The sequence below is a fragment of the Malaclemys terrapin genome, chromosome 7, assembly GCF_027887155.1.
Source record: "Malaclemys terrapin pileata isolate rMalTer1 chromosome 7, rMalTer1.hap1, whole genome shotgun sequence".
In the NCBI taxonomy this organism is placed as follows: Eukaryota; Metazoa; Chordata; order Testudines; family Emydidae; genus Malaclemys; species Malaclemys terrapin.
This window is the reverse complement of record NC_071511.1, coordinates 28,537,539-28,550,119: the sequence shown is the minus strand read 5'-3', so window position 1 is coordinate 28,550,119 and position 12,581 is coordinate 28,537,539. Positions and strand designations below refer to the sequence as shown.

At 45.4% G+C, this 12,581-nt stretch overlaps 1 protein-coding gene across 1 annotated transcript in view; it reads right to left on the bottom strand.

The window, feature by feature from the left end:
• Positions 1-1,517, bottom strand: part of FGD3 (FYVE, RhoGEF and PH domain containing 3) — a 205,838-nt gene extending 204,321 nt beyond the window's left edge. The window contains exon 1 of the mRNA XM_054036013.1: positions 1,463-1,517. Coding sequence (XP_053891988.1) covers positions 1,463-1,502 — 40 coding nt within the window. The 5' untranslated portion in view covers positions 1,503-1,517. The remainder of the gene's footprint in view (positions 1-1,462) is intronic.
• Between the last annotated feature and the right edge of the window lie 11,064 nt (positions 1,518-12,581).

Genomic DNA, 12,581 nt, shown 5'->3' with positions numbered 1-12,581 from the left:
GTGCTTGGGGCGGCCACTTCAGAGAGGGGCGGCACGTCCAGCTGTTCGGCGGCAATTCGGCGGACGGTCCCTCATTCCTGCTTGGAGCGAAGGACCTCCTGCCGAATTGCCGCCGCAGATCACGATCGCGGCTTTTTTTTTGTTTTTGTTTTTGTTTGTTTGGCTGCTTGGGGCGGCCAACACCCTGAAGCCAGCCCTGCTTTCAAGGCATGCTACAAGGCCTATTTACTTAGGCTCCTCAGGAGGGCAAAATACAATGGGGTCTATCTTTTAGATGGGGAAGGAAGAACTAACGGTCAGGATTGATTTTTGCTGCCTGGTTATTGCTGGGCTAGATGCAAAGTAATTTGTTTGCATTTTAAGTTTTTGTAAAGGTGCTTTGGCGTCTTTTTTCCTGTGTTATTTTGAATCTAAACAAATCAATATACGGCAGTGTCAGTATGAAGTACTAGGTAGCCTCACAAACTAGTCTGAGACCCAAACCTTTCTGTGCAAGCTTCTTTACTGGGAGCATAAATCCATCCATCCATACACACACATGCACACAGGAACGGTCAGCACACATTCATGGGATCCATTATTAAAACAGCCGAACTACAGACACATCTCCTTTAAAAGTAGGTTCTCCTCTAACTCTTCCCAGGGCTACTAAAAAGTTCACAAACAACAAAATTCCCAAGTCATTTGCAAAAGGTTCAAACAAGCTCAGTTATCAGCCCTCCTCCCCTGAGTTATCAAAGTCTCCCTAAACTGAAAACTCTTCTTTATCACCAAACTTCCTACTGTAGCCCCCCAAAATGGCATTTGTAACATAGGGAAGGTCCTAAGCCCCTCACAGCTGGAGTCAGCATTCTAGTTCTGTCCTATGCCTAATTAGGCACAACAGGCACCACCTGCAGTAGTGTTGCTTAAGAGAATCTAGAGAACACTTACAGCACTCTGAGTTCCCAAGCTGGAATGTTGCAGTTGTTTGTCTCTTCTTTACCCATAGAAGAACTCTCCCAGGACTTGTTTCCAGGATGGCAGGTGAATAAGGCTGTATTATCAAAACTCAACCTATTTGTATCATCTGAAAATATCACTTATCCTCGCTTGTTCAGACTGTGTTTCAATCCTCATAGATTCACAGATTTTAGGTCTAGAATAGACCATTATGATAATCTAGTCTGATCTCCTGTATAACCAAAGACATAGATTTTTCACTCAGTAATTTCTGCATCAAGCCCAAAACTTCTTGGGTGAGCTAGGACAGTGGCTCTCAACCTTTCCAGACAACTGTACCCCTTTCAGGGGTCTGATTTGTTTTGTGTACCCTCAAGTTTCACCTCACTGAAAAACAACTTGTTTACAAAAATCACACACAAAAGTGTCACAGCACACTATTGCTGAAAAATTGCTTACTTTCTCATTTTTACCATATAATTATAAAAAAAATCAATTGGAATATAAATATTGTACTTACATTTCAGGGTATAGTATGTAGAGCAGTATAAAGACCTCATTGTCTGTATGAAATTTTAGTTTGTACTGTAGCCTGTGCTTTTTATGTTGCCTGATGTAAAACTATGCAAATATCTAGATGAGTTGATGTAGCTGCTGGAAGACCTCTGCCTATCCCCAGGGGTACACATGCTCCTGGTTGAGAGCCACTGAGCTAGGACATATTAGTGGCTAATTGGCCAAAAGCCATTTCTTTTTAAACCTGAGGCTATTGAATTACTAGCCTCAGACAAATCACATAGTGAACTTTAATCACTACTTCATGCGGCTCTTTAACTATGACTTAAGTCTGAGATGTTAAGACAGGATACTCTCTTTTCTTTGTATCTAGGTTTTCATACTCATCAGTATGGTATCTCAGATCTTGTTTTTTCTTGTCACATGGCTCTGTCCTCTAGTCAGGAATCAGTGGTGTGAGAATTAGGTTTAATAAATACCCTAGCACTTGACTTCAGTTGCAGAATTTTATTTTTTTTTGTTTCTACCCCTAAACTAGAATCTGAAACAAAACAGTATTTCCAACTGCTTTCTTTTTATTCTTGGTAAGAAATTAATCATTCCTGGATAGACATGTACCCTCTATTGTTGATTAAACAACAGAACACAACTTTTTGCTACCCTCGATTCACATGCATAAAGCATAACTCCTGTTGATATGGGACCCTAATGCTAAGATGTTTGCCACCAGGACAAATTACTGTACTTATACTTCAAACATTAGGTGCTGATGTTTCAGAAAACATAAAACAAAGCTTTTGACTACAGGTCTCAGAAATTCCTCACCTAGAAATTACTGATACTTTGATTTACTGACCTTTAAGAAACCACCTTGGATTATTTTTCAGACTGGTATTAACAAAACATACAAGTCTTATAAATTAATGATTAAGCCAGTTTCTCTATTTGTGATAACTGAACCATTACAACTGTATCACAAAAGGGAAAGGTAGCGCAAGTTCAAGCCACTAACTTTATAATATAGCCTTCCTGTATATTCGTCTGTCTTTTTTGAAAAATATCTGAGGCCAAATTTTGCCCACAAATCCATGTGCACATCTCCCATTGATGTCTATGCTTTATCTGGGTCTCCTAAAACAATGCAGTCCCCAGGAACATCTGTCTATCCGAGTCTATTTTTCCTTCATCCTCATCTCAATGTTGTTTGTTTGTTTGTTTGTTTTGGGGGGCCATCTGTCTGATATCTCCTTCCCATATGCAAAGTGATAACATCAGGTCCAGTGGAGAAGACAGCGTCAGTGCCTCCAGCAAAGCTGCCGGGATCCAGGGGAAAATCCAGAGGGAGACCATCTTTCTTGACCAGTAGATCACACTATGACCAGACACTGGACTTCCCTGCAGTCGTTGAGAGGAGGGAAAAGTCAGTGGCTAAAAAGATTAAGAGGTGGAATGAAAGGAATAAGGGAGTAAGAGGTGAGACCCAAGACAAAGCAGCAGGACGTATTACAAGAAATAAACAAAGCAGCATCCTAGCTTTTAATAGCTCGTTGTATAGGATACCCTTGAGTCTATGACCATCTCTTCCCCAAAATGCATACCACCATGAAAGCAACGTGGAACAGAAAGAGTTTAAAGCCAGGGATACAGACATTTCCTATTACTTCCAGCTGGGAAGCAGCCAAATGTGGCTGGAGAACCAACGTTCTTTCTCCCATCAGCCTTGCAACAGTACACGGGGCAAAGAAGCTAAGTATGGGCAGGGTCATGGTTCCCTGACTCCTGAGAAGACCATGAGATCCCAAACAGTGATGGCATTACAGGCTACAAAGCTAAAACATAATAGCATCTACGAAACTCTGCATCAGCCAAAAGGTCAATGTGCCTATACCTCACCGGAAAGCTAAAAAGAATGTATACAGTCCTGTGCTGTGTTCCTTCTGGTGCTGAGGTCTATGAAGTATTTCAACAACCTCAGTATTGTCAAGGTGAGAGTCAGTCTCCTCTAGCAGCTCCCCCAATATATTCACTTACCAAGGAAAGAGAATGCTTTTAAAATGCAATCCCTTTTGATTGGGCTAAGTACAGGAAGGAGGAGCAACCTCCCATCTGCAACAGGTGCGCTGAATTCACTGCACCACCCAAGACATATTTTCCCCAATTGCAGGCAGCAAACATGGAATGGTTCTCTGAGCCAAACAACTCAATCTCTGCCCTAGGAGCCTCAGCCACCAAACCTCTTACCTTTCCCAAATCCTGCACGAACTGCCATCGTAGGTCTCTGCTGAGCTAAAGAGGCCTAGGAGTCTCCTTTCAGTCATCCCAACACATGAACACCCACTCAGGGTCCGCTCCCCTATACTCACCCACCATGAAGTACTCTGTCCAGGCCATGCTTTTACCAGCCTCTTTTCACGCCGGCCACCATAGGTGAAGTTGCCATTGAAGCAATGCTCTCAAAGGCTGACTGAACTCAGGCAAAGTCTGAGCTAAAGCAGGAGAGGTGGGCTTAGCCTCTGTGGGGTTGCCGGCAGTGACCTGTGTCAAGGCTTCTGGGCTAGGGTAGAACTGGAAGCTGCCAGAGCAGTGACTAGGCAAAGCCCAGTCATCCTGGGCACTTCAGACAGCAGCTGGGGTAGGTCCCCAGTCACTGCAAGTCCAGAACCAGCTCAGGACAGTCCATTATATGGCATAATGGAGATAAAATGACTGCACTCAGGCACAAAGATGAGTTACCTGAGGCTCAAAAATGTAGTAAAGGATTCTCCCCTGCACCTGCGGTGTCATTTATTGACTGTCATGTGACCCTTGACTCATTCAGTCACAGGCATGTTAATTGGCCATATGGCCTGTTCACAGAAAGCTTTACGCTAAAATCCCTCCAAGCTAAAATCTTTCCCAAGTACTAGGAAGTTATTTAGGATTAAGTGTGCAAGGCTGAAGGAAACCCTGATAAGGCAAAATGGATTGAAATGTAAATCCACTACAAGACAGGATTGGGGGGTGGGGGGGAGAAGGGGGATCAAATATAAAATCCTTTAACATGAAACTAAATAAACTGATAATTTAACCTTGTTCTCAGCATCATATGAATTTTCTGAGTAGTTTCCCAAGGATCTTGTATGCAGCTTGACATCTCGAACTGCACTCAGTCCACTTTGTACTGTATTGCCATCTAGTGGCCACTGTATAGAATCTGTCCAGGCCATGGTCCAACAGGAAAACTGCATTGCAAGCAATGGGGTTGCATGTTCAAGCACAGCAAGCTTCTCCCTCTATCCCTTTCATAGTGTACGCCATTTAGCTATGAATGGAAGCATAGTTGCCAGTTGTGGACATGTTGATGAATTTGCTAATATGCACTATAAGAACATGCCCTGAATCTCAAAAGACAAAAGTTGACTAACATTTCTGCTGCATTTCTTAATGTATCCTCCATAAAGCTGTGGAAAGCATTACAAATGGGAACAGAATTATTAGGGCATCCAGTTTGTTCCTGTCCATGTTTACAAGTGTTTTAATGAGTTGCCTTTTAAAATATTGCTGTGTTGTACAGCCGTGGTCCCAAACACGCCAGTAACACTTCTTTTAAGCTTCAGTGTTTGCACTTGTATAATGCAGAATCCTGTGGTGTGTTATGTCAGGAAGTGACAGAAGTATTGGCTTCAGCAGCACAGATGCTATGTACAAGAGAGGTCCAGATCCTTAGCTATGGCCAAACTACTCAGAACAGGATTTTGTACTGTCCTGGTCTGCCAGCTGTTCTGTGCAGGCTGCAACGATCTTAAAGTAGTGGGAAGCCTGCTCTAATTGATGCCCTGATTAATGGCTGCAGGAGGCTGGTATTTGAGTTTGTTTTGGGAGAGCAGCAATCCTTTGCATTAATCCTTTCATACCATGGCTTACTACCACTGTATCCCAAAACACTTCCTTTGCTTTCAGTTAATCAGCATTAACGTAGCGAAGGATTGTCATAGCTCAGAGCAATCCCCGGCCAAGCCTCCTGTTTCCCTGCTATGCTGGTAGCAGGGATGGGGAGCCCCTGCGTCAGCTGTACTCCACTACTCACCTTTACCCTGGGATGATCCACTCTAAGCCAAGTAAACCAGTTTCAGGTGCAGATGATGCCAGCACAAAGCAGTTGCACTCTTCAGATACTTGGATTTGGGCCAGATCCTCTAGTCCTTTACAAATTGCACAGGACTAGAAAACCAAACTCAGATCATATGCTTTCTTCTGTACAAAACTCTGGGCTTTACAATGACACATGTCTACAGGGAACATCTTAACCTGCCGGACGTCAGAATTCTGCATTTCAGTGCAAGGAACTGGATGCGTGCATTGTATATGGATCTGATAGGGGAATTTCCAGTGAGTTTGTTACAGAAATTTGGAAATTGAGTGCAAGACGATAATGGTGCCAACATGAGAGGAAAGAACAGAGGAGTGCAGACACGGCTCCGAGAGTTAAACCCTCGAGCTTTTTTTGTCCCATGCAGTTCTCATTCATTGAACTTGGTGGTCAGTGATGCAGCATCAGCTTCTAGTGAGGCTGCTGAATTTTTTAATGTAATTCTAAGCATCTATGTCTTTTTCTCTGCATCAACTCATCAAAGGCAAATTTTGAAGCAACATCTGGGAACATCCTCTCTGACACCACTGAGTGCCACACAATGGGAAAGTCAAGTGGAGGCAATAAAGCCTATCAAACACCAAATTGGGAAGATAGATGATGCCATAGTTGCCATTATGGAGGATAATGTTATGACAGGAACTGTTCGTGGGAGAACAGTGGCAGAGGGAAATGGAATCACCAGAAACATACATAACTTCAAATTTCTGCGTGGCTTAGTGTTGTGGCATGACATACTGTTTGAAATAAATGTTGTAAGCAAGAGACTCCAAGGTGGTGACCTTGATATATCTGGAGCAATGGAACAACTGGACAAAGCAAAGTCATACCTACAGTCTTACCAGTCAGATGAGGGATTGCAAAACTTTCTGAAGAGTGCACAGAAGTTGGCAGAGGAACTTCACACTGCAGCTATTTTCCCACCCATTCAAGAATACAAGAGTCACCGAAGATGACATTTTGAGTATGAGTAGGGTTACCATACGTCCTCTTTTTCCCGGACATGTCCGGCTTTTCAGCAATCAAACCCCCGTCCGGGGGGAATTGCTGAAAAGCCACACATGTCCGGGAAAATGGCCGGCACTTCCTCTCCCCCTGTGGCTCTGCTCCACTCCTCCTCTCTCAGATTTACAGAGCCAAGCTGCCCGAGCAAGCGCTACTGGCTTCAGGCAGCCTCCGGACCCCGAGCCCCCAGCCAGGCACTTCTCCTACCCGGCTCCAGCTGAGCTGCTCCCACGGTGCAAGGTCCAGAGGCAGGGGGGGTGCTGCCTGAAGTCGGTAACGCTGGCTCCTGCAGCTCTGCTCTGTAAGTCTGAGGGGGAAGAGCCAAGCAGCTCGGCTGGAGCCGGGGAAGGGACGTGTCCAGCCAGCTCTGGGTCCTGAGGTAGGGGAGGGCTGCCAGAAGCCAGCAGCTCGGCTCTTACAGTCTGAGCTGGGAGGAGCAGCTCAGCTGGAGCCCAGGTAGGAGAAGTGCCTGAAGCCGGTAGCACTAGGGCAGCTCGGCTCTTAAACAGAGCCGAAGAGTCAGGGAGCAGCAGCAGTCGCCAGAGCCTGCTCTAAGGTAAGCCAGGGATGCCAGCAAAGCTGGGAGTACCATGCGCCGCTGATTGCACAGGTGGGGGGCAGCGCTGGGGGAGCTGCTCCGGGGAGTCGCCAAAAAGCACTGACTGGTGGGGGAGGAAGGGAGGGCAGTGTGAAAAAGGCAGGAGTGTGCAGAGGGATCAGAGCTCTGGCTGCGATGGGCATCGGGCTGCCTTGCCTGCAAGTGGATCAGAGCTCCTGGGGCTGGGGTGTGCTGTATGGCACTCAGCTCCCCATTTGTGATGAGACACAGCAGTGTGGTGGATCACTGCGAATTGATGAAGAGTGTGACAAATTCTGTGCTGAAGTGAATAATATGTACAGCAGATGCTTAGAATATTTGGAGATGTGGCTTAGACCCCTTGAAGACTTCTCTTGTTTCAGGTGGATTACCCTGAGTGAGACACCGAATTGGAGTGATGTGGAACCTTGTATCAAGTACCTGACCGATAAGGGGATGCAAATTGATGACGTGAAGTGTTTTGATCAGTTCAGCAACCTGAAGAAGTTTACAGAAAGTTGCAACAGTGATGAAGAGTTCAGTAATTTGCTAGCACACCAGAAGTGGACCAAATATTTTGAGAAATCCAAAAACATTGAGTGTCATTCAGAACTGTTAAAGATTGCACAGTTTTTCTTTGCTATTCCTTCTCACAATGCAAATGTAGAGCGAATTTTTTCACTGATGCAAAGCCAGTGGACAAAGGAAAGGACCAACTTGAATGTTGAGTCGTTGAAAGGAATTCTACTTGTACAGTACAACTTCAGACAAACTTCTTGTAAAGACTTTCATGCCTTCTTAAAGAGCAATCAACCACTGCTGAGAAAAATGCGATCTGCAGAGAAGTATGCGTGGGCACATGAGGAGAAAGAAAACTGAAGAACTAGTGAAAGGAAAGGACTCACTACATATAAAGAATGACGTTTTAGAATTAAAGAATTAAATAGCTCAAAATGTCCGGGATTTTACCCGGCAGGGAGGAGAACTGGGTGCTCCAAGGCATCTGGGAAGCTGGGAAACAGAACAGTGTGAGCTGCGTGTCCTGACCGCTCCCAAAAACGGAGCGCTGGGGCAGATCCTCCACTGAGCAGCTTCATTAAAGTCATGGGAGTCTATACTAGTGGAGTGCCTGACTTTAGAATTGGTGCAGTTGTTTCGTGTGGCTGGGAGGGAGGAGGGGGAATGTGGGGTGCTCAGGGGAAGGGGCGGAGACTTTGGGGAAGGGGTTGGAATGGGGGCAGGGAAGGGGCGGAGTTGGGCGGGGCCAGGGGCGGGGAAAGGGGTGGGGCGGGGGAGGGGAAGGGGCGGAGTTGGGGCGGGGCCGGGGCCCCGTGGAGTGTCCTCTTTTTTCAATGTTCAAATATGGTAACCCTAAGTATGAGGCACGGGATAATCCCATAAGAGACCCCAAACAACAATTCAAAGTTGAATTCTTTAACCAGGTGCTAGATTGTGCAATATAGTCAGTTGAAGAACGTTTCATGCAACTCAAGGAACACAGCAGTATATTTGGGATGTTGTATGATATTCCAAAACTCCTCGCTATACCTGAAGAAGACCTACACCAGCAATGCAGGGCACTAGAGACAGTGTTGACACATGATGACATGTGCGATATTGATGCGAGTGATTTAGGTGATGAACTGAAAGTCCTTCCAAGATACATTTCAGCAGGATCAACTCCAAAGCTGTTCTGGAATATATGTGCACAAATAAGATGACCACCCTTTTTCCAAATGCTTTTGTTGCTCTGCGCATACTTCTAACACTTCCTGCAACAGTTGCCAGTGGAGAACGCAGCTTCTCCAAGCTGAAGTTAATAAAAACACATCTACGCTCCACAATGACACAGGAGCGGCTGGTCGGCCTTGTAACCATCTCAGTAGAGCATGAGCTGGCCCAGACTGTGGACCTTCAGGAAGCCGTTCAAATCTTTGCAACCAAGAAGGCACGGAAAGCACCACTTTGGTTATTCAAACAGATAAAAATGCCAGTGTTTACTATGCAGACAAGAAAAGTTACATTTGCTGTTCAGGAGTTTGAAAATTAAGTGTTACTTAAAATTTTTGAACAAGGCATTTTAAGTTGCTAGTTCTCCTTTATTGGGGTAGGTAGCAGAGTAGTACCATGAGAGGAGTAGAACAGGAAGAAGGCAGAATTCGGACTTTCAGAGTTGGCCCAAGCGAGGGGGCATGGGGGCGTCATTTGAGCTCCCCACCTCAGGTGCCAAAATGTTATGGGCCAGCCCTGCCTGTCAAATTCTCCCTCCTGATCTCTAGGATGAGATTGGGAGTTTTGTGCTGTTCTTTTCCCCTCCCTCTGGTTACACACCAGTTTTCTCTATGCCCAGCTGGAAGATTGTAAAACTGAACATAGGAGCTATTGCTGCTCATGCTCTTGTTGACTTGCTGAGGCCTCCATGAATGGATGACCTTCCCTTCTGATTCAGTGCAGTGTTTCGAGGCAGCCAGAAGAGTAATGGGAGAAGACGATGGGGTAGCAGCACCACCTGGAGGCAGCAGGAGAGGTAGCCTCAGGAATAGCAAGCACTCCTGTAGGGTGTCCCAGAGCCCGGGACTGCCCCAAGCAGAAGCAACAGTCATACCCCAGCACCGCAGGAGGAAGCCTTCCAGAGGGAAAAGGAGGAAGATTAGAGCTTGGCAAAAAAAATGTTGCATGAATAGTTTATTTGCTGAAAAATGCAGTTTTGGTTGACCCAAAACTATTTATGAATTTTACCCTATTCATTTTGGCTGGGGAAATGTTTTTCAGGGCTAGCTTCAGGAAAGCAAGCCTGTGTGCCCTGATCATCTTCACCTTCCCCATTTCTCAACAGAGCATCTTAACCACCAGGCAATAAGCTCTTCTGGAGTGAGTTGCTTTCACTCTGTCCCATTGTGAAGCTGTGACCCTTTGAATAAATAAATTAATTAATCTGGTCCAAAGAGAGAATGCCTCTCTAGCCTGGTGATTAAGGCACTCACCTGAGAGGTAGAAGATGGAGATTCGACTCAGGCTGAAAACTGAGATCCACATCTCCTACCTCTCAGGTGAGTGCCTTAATCACCAGGCTAGAGAGGCAGTCTCTCTGTGGCACGACTAGTTAAGTATTTATACCAAGCAGAACAGCTTCAACTGGAAAGACCAAGAGCAACCTGCTGCAGAATAGCCTAGGGACAGGATGCTCACTTGGGAGCAGGGAGAGCTGAGTTCAAGTGCCTGGTCCAGAGCCAGGCGTTAAACCTGGATCTCCCACAGCCCAGGTAAGTGCACTAACCACTGGGCTAAAGGTTACAAGGATGGACGGACACATACGTGGCTCTTTACAAATGACTGGAATGAAACTTTTCATACAACCCAAAACAGACTTTTCTGATTTGCTGACAGATTCAGAGCATTTGGGGAACCAAAGCAAGTTTTTTTGTTTGTTTGTTTTTAATTTTTTGGTTTGCTGGCCAAATTGGAAAAAAAAAAAAAACCTCAATGATTCACCCAACTCTAGTGAAGACACTATTCAAATGGGAAACAGGACCAGAGGAAGCCATGACTGTGGTGATCCCTGGACACAAGGAAGTGATGAGATTAAAGGAGAAGGAAAAAGCGGGGGGAAAGGAGGGCTTATGCTATTTGAGCTTCCTTCTGATATATAAAGGAGGCCTCAAAAACCTGCTTAATCAAGGTCTTGTCTAGGGTGCAACTGAAACTATGCTGTGGACAACTGGAGAACTAGGAGTGTATTGGATGTCCTTCCAGGGCAGTGAACCTGGTACAGTGGTGTGGTTATTTTTATTGAGTCTCTTTAAGACTCCTTGTTTTAGCAACTGCATAATTACCTATCTCCTAGAACTGGAAGGGACCCTGAAAGGTCATCGACTCCAGCCCCCTGCCTTCACTAGCAGGACCAAGTACTGATTTTTGCCCCAGATCCCTAAGTGGCTCCTTCAAGGACTGAACTCACAACCGTGGGTTTAGCAGGCCAATGCTCAAACCATGAGTTCTCTAAGGACTCAGTTACCCCCCCCTTCAATTGGGGTTGAGCACTCTCTTGTGTTGCCCAATAAATCCTCCGGGGTGTGGGGGGGAGGCAGACAAAAGACAAGACTTGACAATTGGGATATTTTTAGGGAAGATACAGGGAGAGTAAAATAACCCATTCCTGCTTCTTCCATATACCATAAGGGTTTTTTAAAAAGGGTGTGTGGGGGATGATGCACAAACCTATTTCTCTCTGCCCTTCTCTTTACTGGCACTTTTTAATACTTTGCCTAAAAATGCTCAGTGAAGAGAAACACTTGCACCGGAATCACTAGCAGGCAAGGCCAGACAGCCTTAGTGATAGCCCACAGGGAAGGGGACTTGAGGAGGGGGCCTACAACATGTCACAGTCCCTGCGAAGACCAACCTCAGTGCCATTCCCTCTGACAGATCCACCATGGTAACAAGTAGCACTGCCGAACTGCCCAGAACAGCCAGTAAATTGTACAATGTGAGAGACTTTCTTCTGTACCTAACAGAAATAAACCGCTTATATCCATGGTGCCTGAAAGCTAGACTTATTTACATTCTCTCTGATTCATAAGGTAATGTAAACAGAGACCAGAAGATGTTACCCAGTGTCTCTTTGGTGGCCTATGTGTAATGAACTGTTTGTGGTCCCCCTTCCTAGTCACGTGTGATAAAAATACACACACTAGTGTTTGCAATGTGCATGTGAGGACTGCTACAACAGGGTTTGAACTGGGGGACCTCCAGAGCTAAAAGCATGAGCCGCCTCAACTTGAACTAAAGAGCTATGATGCTACAACAACTCATGTCCCCAGTGGATCAGCAGAGGATCCATAAAAACCATTCACCACTGGGCTACACATGTTGCTGGGACATCACAGTACAGAAGCCAAGGAGTGAATGGGCATGGAGAATGAACTATCCCCTGTGTATCTCATGGTCAGGATCAAGACCAACCCTTGGAGTAATGCAGTGTGACCTACACTTCTTAATCCACTCTTTCTGTAAGAGACCTTATTTATCTTCTCTCTTAAGGAAGTAAAGTTTGAGCCTTTTGCTGAGAGACTCAAGTAATTGTGCTGACTAAAAAAAACCAAAACATCCTCCCAAGCAGTGGTATGTATGCATAGATTGTGGACGGATACTTGCATCTATGCAGAACGCACAACTTCAGCAAAGATAGAAAACTCACTTCTATAAGAGGCAAGAAAATCATCCATCAGATGGAGAAGTTACCCAGTAACCGTCCAACTGCTGCCAGATAAATACCAACTTTTTGCACAGTAAAACAGAGTGCATTCTATTCTCCACCCCAATACAGCCTGGCTCAAAAGCTGTTCTCTGAGCTAGTGTTGGATCATGCTTTAAAGATTGCTCCTGTCACTCAAGAATTGACAGTCTGGTTTG